We start from the raw sequence: 14,613 nt of genomic DNA on the forward strand, positions 1-14,613 counted from the left end.
TGCTGATAATTCATTCATTCCCGAGGGGGAGGGGCAAAACCGGTATTGCAGTATGGGTTAAAGTTCATATTGTGCCGCACAAAAATTTCCGTATTCGGTATGACCCGGTATACCGCCCAGCCCTGTGACTAGTCTCATTTTACAAAAGATTTATCAATTACTAGGAACGAGGGGAAGCGCAAAAGAAAGGTAGTTCCCTTCAGGAAGGAGGGTCGGAGCACTAAAAGATCTCTGGTGAAAATGTACTTATCCCTCATCTACAGTTCATCAACTACCACAAGGTGGTGGTCCTCTGAGATTTAGTTAATACCTACATTTCTAAATCATATAATGACATACTTTCCTCGTCTTTTACGAGCTATCAAGACTTAGGCTAGGTTCACACCACAGAATCCCTGGCCGGTGATTCAGAGTGCGACCAGCGCCAATAGAATCAGTCAGTGCAAGGACCATGTGGACATTGCCGTCCCCATAGATGGCTATGCCTATGCTGCGGATTCAGCGTAAAGAATGGATAAGACCATTTTTTTGGGCAGCGAAATGTCTGCCGCTTAAAGTCCGCAGTGTGCACTGTGCAGCGGAATCCCAATGCTAGTAATAGGACTCTGCTGCCCCAGAATTTCTGAGTGGAAGTTTAAGTGTACCTGTCATTAACAAAAGCTTTTTATATAAAGTAGATAATACCATTTTGGTTAAAAAAATATGTATATTATTGTCCCTGCAGCTATTGCCTGTGTCTCTCTATGAGGAGTCGAAATACAGGAAGTGAGGGTGGACAAGGGGGGGGGGGCTCTGTGCAGTGAAGCTCTGAGACCTGCAAAGAGCCCTGCTTGTCCTGCCCTCACTTCATGTATTTGGACTTCTCACAGATACGTGCAATAGCTGCAGAGACAGCATTATTTCACCCAAAAACACATTTTTTAACCAATTAATATTACAAATATACATATGTTATTATCTACATTATATAAAAAGTTTTTGTTGACGACAGGTACACTTTAAATTACACTCTGGTATTTAGCTGTGTAAACTAAGCCTTAGAGGAACGTTAACTTGGTTTGGTAGATGCTCAATTTTCAAAACAAACATCTGCCCTCTTGTTTCCCTCTTACAGACTTAACCAATACATTTTGTCAAAACCTTTACAATTTTTTCCTGCCCACAGGCTTGCTAATGAGCCAAAACTTTTAAAACTAATGATTGGGCTCTAGCATTTATACCTTTTCCCTCTGTTTTACGTATGCTATTTCGGGGTCTCCTACCTCAATCCTTTGTACCCCACTGAGAGAAAGACTTGAATGTCGCTTCTGAGCATTAGATGCTGAAAGTCTGCATTCTAGAGTTGCCTCCAGGAGGCAGGTTATTAGATCTTATCCATGTAATACAGTGTCCCAACCCTTCTTTATTGCATGATATCCACTGTCCCTACCTAGTGCATCTGGTCAATGCTGCAAGGGCTTGCAATCCAATTTTATGGCTTAATCCATCCTGACCAGCCCTCTCTGACACAGTGGTTTAATACATTTGAAGAGCAGAAACGCATGGAAGATCTTACAGCCCAATGTAACAGTCACCATGACCAGTTTCTTTGTACATGGCATTACTGGACGGTGTTTAAAGATGGACACAAGAAGATTCTGGTGCAGTTGGGTACCCCTATGATCTATCTCCTCCTCAAAACCTCTCCTCCTGCTCCCTATACTTCCCATCCCCACTATTTTTTTCTTTCTTTCCCTCTCTTTTATCCTTATATCCTCATTCTTACTTATAAACTACTATTTTTTTTTTAACAAGGTTTTAGTTACTCCTACTGCACAGGGAATTTCTTATTAAAAAGACCAGTAAATAAAAACTTATCAGGAAAAACAAACTATGCCAGAACACAAATTGCATTATAAAAAAATAAAGAGAAACCTACAACTCCGCTGTCCCCACATTTTCTGTGCTTTAACCCTTGAGGCCTTAAAGGGGTACTCTGCTGGAAAACTTTTTTTTATTTTTAAATCAACTGATGACAAAGTTAAACAGATTTGTAAATTACTTCTATTAAAAAAAATCTTAATCCTTCTAGTACTTCTAGTAAGCTTCTGTATGGTCCACTGGAAGTGCTTTTCTTTTTGTATTTCCTTTCTGTCTGACCACAGTGCTCTCTGCTGACACTTCTGTCCACTTTAGGAACTGTCCAGAGTAGGAGCAAATCCCCATAGCAAACTTATGCTGCTCTGGACAGTTCCTGACATGGACAGAGGTATCAGCAGAGAGCACTGTGGTCAGACAGAAAGGAAATTCAAAAAGAAAAGAACTTCCTGTGGAGTATACAGAAGCTTAGAAGTACTAGAATGATTAAGATTTCTAAATAGAAGTAATTTACAAATCTGTTTAACTTTCTGTCATCAGTTGATTTAAAAAATATATGTTTTCCAAAAGAGTACCCCTTTAAGGACTCCGCTTGAGTCCTTAAAGGGGTACTCCACTTATATTTTCATCCACAGACTAGTATGAGGGCTTGTTTTTTGCATGACCCATTGTCCTTTGTAATGACATCACTCATTTTACAGTAAAATGTATGGCTCAACACAAAAAAATACTATTTGTATAAGAAAACCGTAATTTTGCTAATTTTGGAAGGTTTCGTTTCACTTAACAGTAAAATAGACACGTTTTCTTTATTATGTGGGTCAATACGTTTAAAATGATACCCATGATTACATTATAATTGTACTGCTTTTAAAAAATTGTTAACTTTTTAACCAAATTAGTATGTTTAAAATCCCTCTATTTTGCTGATCTATAAAACTTTTTATATTTTTCGTATAAATGACGGTATGAGGGCTCATTTTTTGCGCCGTGATCTGTACTTTTTATTTATACCACATTTGCATATATAAAACTTTTAATACATTTTTTTAATCAATTTTTTGGGAATAAAAGGTTATAAAAAAGCAGCACTTTGGGATTTTTTTTTTTTAAGTTCACCATACGGGATAATTAACATTACATTTTAATAGTTTTGATATTTACTCACGCGGTGATACCACATGTGTGTTAAAATTTTTTATTTTTTATTTTTTTTTACACTTTTTGGGGGTAAAATGGAGAAAGAGGGACAATTTACATTATTGGGGGGGAGGGGATTTTTCACTTTTTTATTCTTTTTTTTACACTTTAATAGTATACACTTTAAAACTATTTATACCAATCATTTGATTGCTAATACTGTTCAGTGCTATGAATAGGACATAGCACTGATCAGTGTTATCGGCGATCTTCTGCTCTGGTCTGCTCGATCTCAGACCAGAGGAGGAGACGCTGGGAGATGGACGGAGGCAGGTGAGGGGACCTCCGTCCGCCATTATGGATGACCAGATCCCTGCAGCAGTGCTGCGGGCGATCCGAAGATCCAATCTAGTGACCGCACTCCCGCAAATGCCATGATATATGTTGATCACGGCATCTGAGGGGTCAATGGCGGACATTGGCGTGATCACGGACGTCAGCCATTACCGGCGGGTCCCTGGCTTCTATCAGCAGCAGGGACCTGCTGTGCATGACCCGAGCATCGCTCTGATGCTCGCAGTCACGTACAGGAAGTAAATGTACGTCCTGGTGCCTTAAAGGAGTAGTCCAGTGGTGACCCAGTGGTGAACAACTTATCCCCGATCCTAAGGATAGGGGATAAGTTTGAGATCGCGGGGGGGTCCGACCGCTGGGGCCCCCTGCGATCTCCTGTACGGAGCCCTGACAGCCCGCAGGAAAAATCCATACCGGTATACCGCCCAGCATCACGGTGGGGGGTGCGACGCGGTGCGGTGGGTCGGGGGTGCGGTGCGGCGGGTCGGGGGGGGGGGTGGCGGTCGCGGTGCGGGGCATTATCGGCTTATCGGCAAGGTAATTGCCGATACCGATAATGCCCAAAATCGTGATTATCGGCCATACCAATAATCGGTCGATCCCTAGTTCACACCTGCATTAAACCCAATATACTGAGTTATAGTGCAGGTGAACAGAATTACAATGAAGGGTCACAAAGGGTTATGAAATGATTAAGTATTGCAGGCCTTTATACTTCTAGTTCTATTGCGCAGTTTTCATTTATCAAATTGCTCTGATAAAATGAAAAATTAGCAGTGATAAATTGTCTCGGAGACAGATTAGTGAATCTGGGCTATTCTTTTATCCTTAGAAAGAACTGCACGTATGTTGAGGGGTCAACTTTTTGTTGAATGTATTTGGACATGGCTGTACATTTCACATTAGTTTAAAGATGTTGGCTTTTTTCATAAAACAATTAAAGGTACCATTAAGGTTAATTATAACTGTATTAGTCTATGCTATTATCTAGTGCTGTATAGTTACCTCTGCAGTTGGATGTTGTATTCCCAGAACTTCATCTGCACTTCTAGATGATCTGTTCCATTTCTTTCTAACTCTTCAACAGTTGCTAGCCAGTTTCCCTTCGCATCAAATGCAGCCTTCACCAAATCAACATGCTGTATTGTGGTCTGATTGACAAACTCTTGCTGTACTATGTCCAGCTACAAACAAGAACACTTATGTTACACAAAGAAACCCATGGATACATGAAACAAACATATGAGTAAACGTGCAACAGTATTAATCACTCATGGCAATAACAGTATTAATCACACTAGTAGCAATAACTTCATTTGCACATCGATCTGAGGGCTTGTTTTTTGCAGAACTAATTGTACTTTGTAATAACATTTATGCAAATGTGGGAGGCATCTTATTTACTGTTAACCATGTGGTCAAACGAACATGTAATTTTTTTTAGGTAATATTACAGCAATATCTAATTTGCATAGTTTGTCATGTTTCAATAAATTTTTTTTTTTTCTTAAATTTTCTGACCCCTATAACTTTAGTTTTCCATATACGGGGATGCATGAGAGCTTTTTTTGTGCAATGATCTGTAGTTTTTATGGTTACCATTTTGGTATCAGATTTTTTTGATCGCTTTTTACCCTGTTTTTTTCTGGGATAGGAGGTGTCAAAAAAATTTAATTCTAGGGCTCTACTGTGAATCTGACACCAACCACCTGATCCCAGGAGTGGGGGAGGTATGGGAAAACCACATCACTACATCACCAGTGTGGGTCTTTAAAGGGTTAAAAGGGAACAAGTGCCCACATCCATGCAACCATAACCAGAAGACGTTGGGCAGTCTCCACAGTCCACAAGCTTTTATTGAATAATAAAGGCTGGTAGAACAGACAGAATAATTGCCTTTCTGGCGAGTATCGAATCGGTTGATATAGCAGATCAGATCTTGAAGAAGCCCTAAATACACCATTTTAAAAGAAAATATACTACCTTTATTTTTTTCGCCGTATGCGCTTTTACAACCGGACCTAAAACTGTGGTCAACCACGGTTTTAGGTCCGGTTGTAAAAGCGCATACGGCGCAAAAATGAGCCGACCGGACCGAACGTTTCACTCCGGTCGGCTCATTGAAATGAATGACATACGGGAGCGCATACGGTGACATACGGGAGCGCGAGCTTTTAGCTCCCCCCTGCTGTATGCGCTCCCGTATGGGAGAAAACGTAGTGTGAACCCAGCCTAAGTGGGGGGCCCCGCTGTCCAACGCGGGGGGCCCCAGCTGTCCAACGCGGGGGGCCCCGCTGTCCAAAGCGGGGGGCCGCACTGCTGTCCAAAGTGGGGGGCCGCACTGCTGTCCAAAGTGGGGGGTCGCACTGCTGTCTAAAGGGGGGGGGCGCACTGCTGTCTAAAGGGGGGGGGCACACTGCTGTCTAAAGGGGGGGGGGGGGCGCACTGCTGTCTAAAGGGGGATGTGCAGACTGCATATCATTGCACCCTAGAGTCTGTAAAAGCAATGCTCTGCACATTCCCCCATGTATATAGGAGTGCTATAAAAATAAAAAGCAAATAAAAAATGTTAATTAACCACTCCCTCAATAAAAATTAGCTCCCTCTTTTTCTATTGCTATACAAAAAAAGTAAAATAACTCTCTTTTACATATTTGATACTACCGTATGGCTAGTGAATTAGTAACATTTTATTTTAATAGTTCAGACAGTTACCTATGTGGCAATATCAAATTTACACTGGTTTCTGTACAGGATCATTAATAATGACATCACATGCTATTAACTTTTAATATGGCCATTGTACATCATTTTTCAAGTAAAGTAGAATCAGCTGAACCCCTTTATTTTGGCATTTTTACATTTTTTCCGATCGATGAAATAATCAGCAACTAATCGATTAATAAAATAATCGTTAGCTGCAGCCCTATACTAGAGGATCCCTTTCTTATTTGCCTTGGTAGCAGCTGCCTTACACTGGTTGCTGCAGATAAGTTTACTGTCAACTAAAACCCCTAAGTCCTTCTTAATGTTGGCTGTGCCCAGTGTTTTCAAATCCCAGCCTGGATTTAAACTCCCCTTGTGCATAACTTTACAATTATCTCTTCCACTTTCAAGTCCCAGCCTCCAACGCATCCAGATTAATTTGTAACAATGCACTGATCTCTTTTGTGTTAATTACTAGACTGAAAGTGATACTAAGTGCTAAGACTGATACTTCACTATGCAATTAAAAGAGAATAGGACAAAGAAATAAAAAAATAAAAAACCCACTAGTAAGACACCCAATCAGAGTATTTACTGATAATCACCTTTTGTTGCTCATCACTGAACCAGTAACTTACCCACTAACACACATTTTGCCCAAGCATTCACATTTTATGTAACAACCTTTTATGTGGCCCCATCAAATGCTTAAGAAAAATTAAGATAGATGACATCCAGTGAACATACAGCTATTGCTTCGATATGAAGTGTCAAGATGAAAAAAAAAGTTAACGTTAAATGGCTATACTGTACAAACTTACATTATAAAGCTGTTTATCATCCTGTAGCGAGTAAAACTGGAGATGACCTGGTTTCCCATTTAGAACTAAAGCTTTGGTTCTAGGATCAAATATCAAGCCAGTCTTTACATCATTTCCTGGAAAAATAAATAAATAAAAATTATGCAGTTTTAAAAACTAAAATGGTTTGTCCCTGCTTGTCCTCTTTTTCTGCCATCTCCTGCCCGTTTTCCGCTGCTGGAGTAAGTCGGAAAAACCTGAAGCAGCCGAAGTGGTGAAGTTATGCAATTTGGTTACCTCCCATTGACTTTAATGGAAGTTATGCAAAAGTTACATAAGAGTAGCCTGCGAGTTTACGTTGTTTGAGTGACTTCCTTTAAAGTCTATTAGAGTTACGCAAACTGCTTAACTTACCCACTTCACTGGCAGCATCTCTTCACTGATGACTGATGCAAGACTCTGGGAAATAAGATTTTGTGTACTATAAAATCACTCGTAGTCTTCATTGGGAAACACAGGAACCATGGATATATGCTGCAGACACTAAGTAAAAAAAAATAGAAAAAAAGTTGGCTCCAGTGCACCAACCAACCGATGGCCCAAAAGGGGTGGGAGCAGCGTCTCCAATGAAAGCAGGCAGAAATCTTCCAATGCATGACAATGTACACGAAATGCGAAAAGGTGTGCAGAGAGGACAAAATAGCAGCTTGGCAGACCTGAAGGGCCGAAGCATGGTTTTTTAATAGCACAGGATGCCAATTCCCACACACTTAGTGTGTTAAATGGGCCATGACCAGGGATGGAGGAAGCTTTCCCTTGTAATTGTAGTTCTTTAAAATGGAATTCCAGAACCAACTGGAGATGGTTGCTTTGGAGGCTGTAAGCCCCTTTTGTTGCCCATCCAGAAAGTGAGTCTGAACACTGAAAAAAAAAAAAAAAAAAAAACAACAGGTACATGGCAAGCACAACATCCAATTTTTGAGAGATCATTCCTGAGGATGGGAGGGGGCAGGTCAAAAAGATCAAAGGCCAATATCCTCATTGAGATGGAACAAGGAAAACAACCTTTGAGAGAAAGGAGAGGACAGGGACAAAGGACCACCTTGTCCCGATGAACAAGGAGAAATTAAGAGTAGCAATCTCTGAGACTTGCTGGATACAGGTGATTGTGCAGAGAAACGTTAAAGTGCCAGGCAGTAGTGGGAGACCGATAAGGAGAAACCTCAAGGGCAACACCTTGAAGGAATGTCTGAACATGGGAGTTGGAAGCTAGAGGCCACAGAAAGAGAATGAAGAGGGTGAAAACCTGATTTTCATAGAACTGAGGGCAAGCATGCCTCCAGTCCTAACTAAGGAAAAACAAGAAAGTGTCCAGGACAAGACCACAGGTCTCACACCAACAAAAGAAGGCCCTTCAGGTATGGTGGTAGATCCTAGAGAAAGAAAGTTTACAGGATGAGTTAAAAAAGAAAAAAAAAATAACACACACCACCATGATAGGACCAGGAGGGATAAGGGGAGAAGAAATATTCTCATGGATTTCGTTCATTATACGTATAAATGCTTATCTTATTTAAGAACCAATCGTTAGCATTTGCCACTGTATGCCTCCCATACATTTATAGCAATTTTTAACAATTTGTAAGAAACTTAAATAAAAATCATACCTTTCACTAGGCCTTGGATAATTCCCGTCACTTTTAAACTAGCATCAATGATTGTAATCTCTAAAGGGAAAAGAAAAAATGAAAAATAAAAATTTAATCCAGGAAGAAAGTAGGACATTAAAAACACACATTGGCATATAAACAGTGGCACGCTGCTTATCCCCTTAAGGACATTGGACAAATTGTATGTCCTGATGCCCTGGTAGTTTGCAGACCTGGACATACATTTAAGTCCTGTACATGAAGGGAATGCAGGAGATGCGCTCTGTTCAGGCACGGCAGGTCTGAGCTGCTATCATCGATCACACTGATGCCCTCCATTAATTAAAGGACAACTGCAGCGTTAAAACACTTATCCCCTATCCACAGGATAGAGTATAAGTGTTTGATCATGGGGGGGGGATCCGACTGCTGGGACCCCCTCCGATCTCCTGCACAGGGCCCCTGCATTAGCGCTCAGTGTGAGCGCTAATGCACTTAGCGTCGACCTAGAGAGGTCGATTGTTACGCCCCATCTCCATACAGTTCTATGGGAGAGGTGGGGTGGCACGAACGCTGCCTCTCCCATAGAACTACATGGAGGAGGCGTGTTGCCGTGGCATCACGCTGCGAACGGCATGCCTCCTGCATGGGGGAGCCGTGGCAGAGCCATGGCCCAGTGCAGGAGATCACGGGGGTCCCAGCATTCGGACCCCCCACGATCAAACACTTATCCCTATCCTGCGGATAGGGGATAAGTTGTTTTCGGCCGCAGATGGCCTTTAACCCTTCATTACTGATCACAGCATCTGGGGAAATGTGTACACTCTGGGGATATGTGGCAGCTTTGTATGGCTCATAGGATCACCCACAGCACGACCGTGAAGAGCCGATGAGCCAAGATCGCTCCAGAGGTCCCCTCACCTGCCTCCGGCCATTCTCATGGGGGTCCTATTCTCTGTTCTGTTTCTTTTTTAGCAGACCAGAAAAGTAGATGACCGATTATATTAATCAATCAGTGTAAAGCCTAGGCATAGCAATGAACAGTATTAGCAATAGTTATTAGACATAGAACATGTAAAATAAATGGTAAAAAAAAAAAAGTTAGAAAAAAATTGAATATGCCCATCCTTCAAAAAATAAATAAATAAATATATATATCGCCCATTTTAGCCAAAAAGTGTAAAAAAAAAAAAAATCTATAAACCTATTTGGTATCAGCATGTGCATACATATGTGATCAAATATACTGATCTTGTACAGTGAATGTCTTAAACAAAAGTCAAAAATTGCTGCTTTTTGGTGGTACCAAAAAAATTACAGGGGCACAAAAATATTTTAAATGCAGTACATTATTAGATTTTAATTGTATCAGCCACAGAATAAAGAGAACTTGTCATATTTACTATAAAGTGTACAGCGTGAAAAAAGAAACCCTACAAAATTTGAAAACTTGTGGTTTCCTTTTCTAAATTTTTTGATTTTGCTTTGCATTTTATCGGTAAAATGAGTGATATTACAAAGTATATTTGATTGTGCAAACAACAAGCCCACATATGGGTCTGTGGATGGAAAAATAAAAGTTATGGCACTGAAGACAAGTAGGAAAATTTGAATCAAATAAGCCGTATATTTAAAAAAAAAAAAAAAAAAAAAGCTGAAGTGCAAATTCACATTTTTTATTTATTTATTTTTAATCCCTTAAGGACTCAGCCCATTTGGCCTTAAGAACTCAAACAATTTAATTTTTAAGTTTTCATTTTTTCCTCCTCGCCTTCTAAAAATCATAACTTTTATATTTTCATCCACAGACTAGTATGAGGGCTTTTTTTGTGTGCGACCAGTTGTCCTTTGTAATGACATAACTCATTATATCAAAATGTATGGCGCAACCAAAAAACACTATTTTTGTGGGGAAATTACAAAGAATAAACGCAATTTTGCTAATTTTGGAAGGTTTCGTTTTCACGCCGTACAATTTACGGTAAAAATTACGTGTGTTCTTTATTCTGAGGGTCAATACGATGAAAATGATACCCATTATTACATACTTTTCTATTATTGTTGTGCTTAAAAAAAATCACAAACTTTTGAACCAAATTAGTACGTTTATAATCCCTTTATTTTGATGACCTCTAACTTTTTTATTTTTCCGTATAAGCGGCGGTATGAGGGCTAATTTTTTGCGCCATGATCTGTACTTTTTTTTGATACCACATTTGCATATGAAAAACTTAACATTTTTTATAATTTTTTTAAAATAAAATGTATTAAAAAAAAAGTCCAAAATTGCTACTTTTTTACGTTCACGCTGTTCACTGTACGGGATCATTAACATTATATTTTAATAGTTCGGACATTTACGCACGCGGCGATACCAAATATGTCTATTCAATAAATTTTTTACGCTTTTTGGGGGTAAAATGGGAAAACACGGACGTTTTACTTTTTTATTGGGGGAGGGGATTTTTCACTTTTTTTTTACTTTAAAATTTTTTTTTTACACTTGAATAGTCCCCATAGGGGACTATTCATAGCAATACCATGATTGCTAATACTGATCTGTTCTATGTATAGGACATAGAACAGATCAGTGTTATCAGTCATCTTCTGCTCTGGTCTGCTCGATCTCAGACCAGAGCAGGAGACGCCGGGAGCCGGAAGGAGGAAGGTGAGGGGACCTCCGTGCGGCGTTCTGAATGATCGGATCCCCGCAGCAGCGCTGCGGGCGATACGATCATTGAAATCACGAACTGCCGCAGATGCCGGGATCTGTATTGATCCCGGCATCTGAGGGGTTAATGGCGGACGCTGGCAAGATCGCTCCGATGCCCGCGGTTATAAACAGGACGTAAATGTACGTCCTGGTGCGTTAAGTTCCACTTAGAGAATAAAGAATAGAGTCAATTCAGTTTATGGCTCATGGGTTTCATGCTAAATACCTAGACCAGAGCAAGGCTCGAGCACAGGGCACGCTTACTATATTTGCCAGGACAGGCCGAAACAGCCTCTCCAAACAGTGGGCATTTAAAAAAACAAAAACAAACAGACACAGATTGCTATTGTGTTATGGGCTGCTCCTTTGGAACATATAATAAACAAACAAAAAAAAATCTGCATTTGTGCTTTAAAAGGAAAACTGTCAGCCCGTTCACCCACACTAAACCTTATACAATGGCTTATAGTGTGGGTGAACAGAAGTCCAACGAGGGGTCACTCACTTAAATATGTCAAGTAGGTCCTGAGATATGTCCCCCAGAAGATCCACTGCTGAATTCAGTGAATCGCATAGAGGGGGCGGGGCTTCGCAGGGACGGGGCTTTATCGGCTCAATTTACATATTCATTGTCTATGACTCCACATTCTAGTGGAGTCACTATGCCCTGCCCCGTGAAGCTCCACCCCCAATTTTACAGCGGAAATTCCAACGCAGAAATTCTGGAGTGTGAATGGTGCAGCAGAATGTCATTGACAGCAGTCTATAGTGTGAACCATATTGAGATGTTGAGACAATCTCTAGCCGCAGTAGTGGGCCACTCCAACTGGTTATTGGTTGAGCTATAATTTATTGTGTTGCGAAAGGGCAAGTACCGTATATACTCGAGTATAAGCCGACCCGAGTATAAGCCGAGACCCCTAATTTCAACCCAAAATCCCAGGAAAAGTTATTGACTCGAGTATAAGCCTAGGGTGGGAAATACCTCATCCCCCCCTGTCATCATCCAGACCCGTCATTAACATCCTCATCATCATCCCCTTGTCATCATCCCACACATCCCCCCTTCATCATCCCCTTATCATCCCACACATCCCCCCTTCATCATCCCCTTATCATCCCACACATCCCCCCTTCATCATCCCCTTGTCATCATCCCACACCCCCCCCCTTCATCATCCCCACCCCCCTTCATCATCCCCACACCCCCCCCCCCCCCTCATCATCCTCTTCTCATCATTCGCCCTCAGTGGTCTTCAACCTGCGGACCTCCAGAGGTTTCAAAACTACAACTCCCAGCAAGCCCGGGCAGCCATCGGCTGTCCGGGCTTGCTGGGAGTTGTAGTTTTGAAACCTCCGGAGGTCCGCAGGTTGAAGACCACTGCGGCCTTCAACATCATCCAGCCCCCTCTCACCCCCTTTAGTTCTGAGTACTCACCTCCGCTCGGCGCTGGTCCGGTCCTGCAGGGCTGTCCGGAGAGGAGGTGGTCCGGTGAGGAGGTGGTCCGGGCTGCTATCTTCACCGGTGGCGCCTCTTCTCCGCGCTTCCGGCCCGGAATAGAGGCGTTGCCTTGACAATGACGCAGAAGTTCGTTGGCAATGAACGCACCTCTGCGTCGTTGTCACGGCAACGTGACTATTCTGAGGCCGGGCCCGAAGCGCTTAGAAGAGGCCTCCCCGGTGAAGATAGCAGCCCGGAACCACTATCCCACCGGACCACCTCCTCACCGGACAGCCCTGCAGGACCGGACCAGCGCCGAGCGGAGGTGAGTACTGTACAGAACTAAAGGGGGTGAGAGGGGGCTGGATGATGTTGAAGGCCGCAGTGGTCTTCAACCTGCGGACCTCCGGAGGTTTCAAAACTACAACTCCCAGCAAGCCCGGACAGCCGATGGCTGCCCGGGCTTGCTGGGAGATGTAGTTTTGAAACCTCTGGAAGTCCGCAGGTTGAAGACCACTGCGGGTGGGGGAGTTCACTCGAGTATAAGCCGAGGGGGGTGTTTTCAGCACGAAAAATCGTGCTGAAAAACTCGGCTTATACTCGAGTATATACGGTAAGTGAAGATTAGCAATGACCCAATGAGCATTAGAATGGCAGCGTATAAGAAAAATTATGTGAGACTCCTTCATAAAAAACATTTACTTTACATTATCACTGGCTTAAGTGGTTCTAAAAATGTTGAATTTACACACTGTACTTTTTACAGGTTTCTGAAGGCTGTTCTACTTTTAGAAAAAAAAACTGCTTTGTTTTAAGCACTGCATGCAAACAATATTCTTACTGTTATCCAAATGGGATGTGCATAACAAAGAACCATCGGGTGAAGTGGCAATGTGTTCAATAGCTGCTCCAAGACGAGGAAGAAATTCTTTCTTGTGTTCTAAACTGTGAGACCACTGGACCAACACCGATTCAACGCCACCACTAAATAACAGGGTACCTACAAAAGTAAAAACAGCATTTACACTATAACATTTGGCTTTTTCTGTATACTGTGTTCTACTTTATACAGAAAAACCGCTTTGTATTAAAGGAGTACTCCAGTGAAAAAAAAATGTTTTAATCAACTGGTGCCAGAAAGTTAAAAAGATTTGTAAATTACTTCTATTAAAAATCTTAATCCTTCCAGTACTTATCAAAAAGAAAATAACTTTCTCTGTTGTAAACAGTATCTGATAATAAATAATAATAATAATAAATAATAAATAGAAGTAAGGCTGGGTTCACACCACGTTTTGTTAAATACGGTTCCCGTTTACGGCTGGGAGGAGGGGGGCGGGGCTTAATTGCGGCGCCCGCACTCAGCCGTATTCGAGAACCGTATTTAATGAATGCCTATGAGCCGACCGGAGTGACCCGCAGCCTCCGGTCGGCTTCGTTTTCGGCCGTATGCGGTTTCCCGACCGCAGGCAAAATCGTGGTCGACCGTGTTTTTGCCTACGGTCGGGAAACCGCATACGTCCAACAAAGCCGTCCGGATGCTGCGGTTCACTCCGGTCGGCTCATAGACCTGCATTAAATACGGTTGCCGAATACGGCTGAGTGCGGGCGCCGCAATTAAGCCCTGCCCCCCTCCTCCCAGACGTATACGGGAACCGTATTTAACAAAACGTGGTGTGAACCCAGCCTAATTTACAAATCTGTTTATCTTTCCCGTACTTAGCTGCTGTTTACTACAGAGAAAGGTCTTTTCTTTTTGAATTTCTTTTCCATCTGTCCACAGCGCTCTGTCTGTGCACCTCTGTCCGTGTCAGGAACTGTCCAGAGCAGGATATGTTTGCAATGGGGATTTGCTCCTGCTCTGGACAGTTCCTGACATGGACAGGGGTGTCAGCAGAGAGCACTGTGGACAAACAGAAAAATTCAAAAAGAAAAAGAACTTTGTAGTATACA

The 14,613-nt window shown here is 42.0% G+C and overlaps 1 protein-coding gene across 3 annotated transcripts in view; it reads right to left on the reverse strand.

Annotated features, from left to right (window-relative positions):
- Positions 1–14,613, reverse strand: part of WDR75 (WD repeat domain 75) — a 400,614-nt gene that overhangs the window by 202,508 nt on the left and 183,493 nt on the right. For all 3 annotated transcript variants that reach the window (XM_056534259.1, XM_056534260.1, XM_056534261.1), the window contains 4 exons: positions 13,502–13,660; positions 8,525–8,584; positions 6,879–6,994; positions 4,357–4,535 (listed from right to left, as the gene is read on the reverse strand). In XM_056534259.1, the coding sequence (XP_056390234.1) occupies positions 4,357–4,535; positions 6,879–6,994; positions 8,525–8,584; positions 13,502–13,660 (514 nt within the window). The remainder of the gene's footprint in view (positions 1–4,356; positions 4,536–6,878; positions 6,995–8,524; positions 8,585–13,501; positions 13,661–14,613) is intronic.

This window comes from Hyla sarda, chromosome 8 (assembly GCF_029499605.1).
Source record: "Hyla sarda isolate aHylSar1 chromosome 8, aHylSar1.hap1, whole genome shotgun sequence".
Taxonomy (NCBI): Eukaryota; Metazoa; Chordata; class Amphibia; order Anura; family Hylidae; genus Hyla; species Hyla sarda.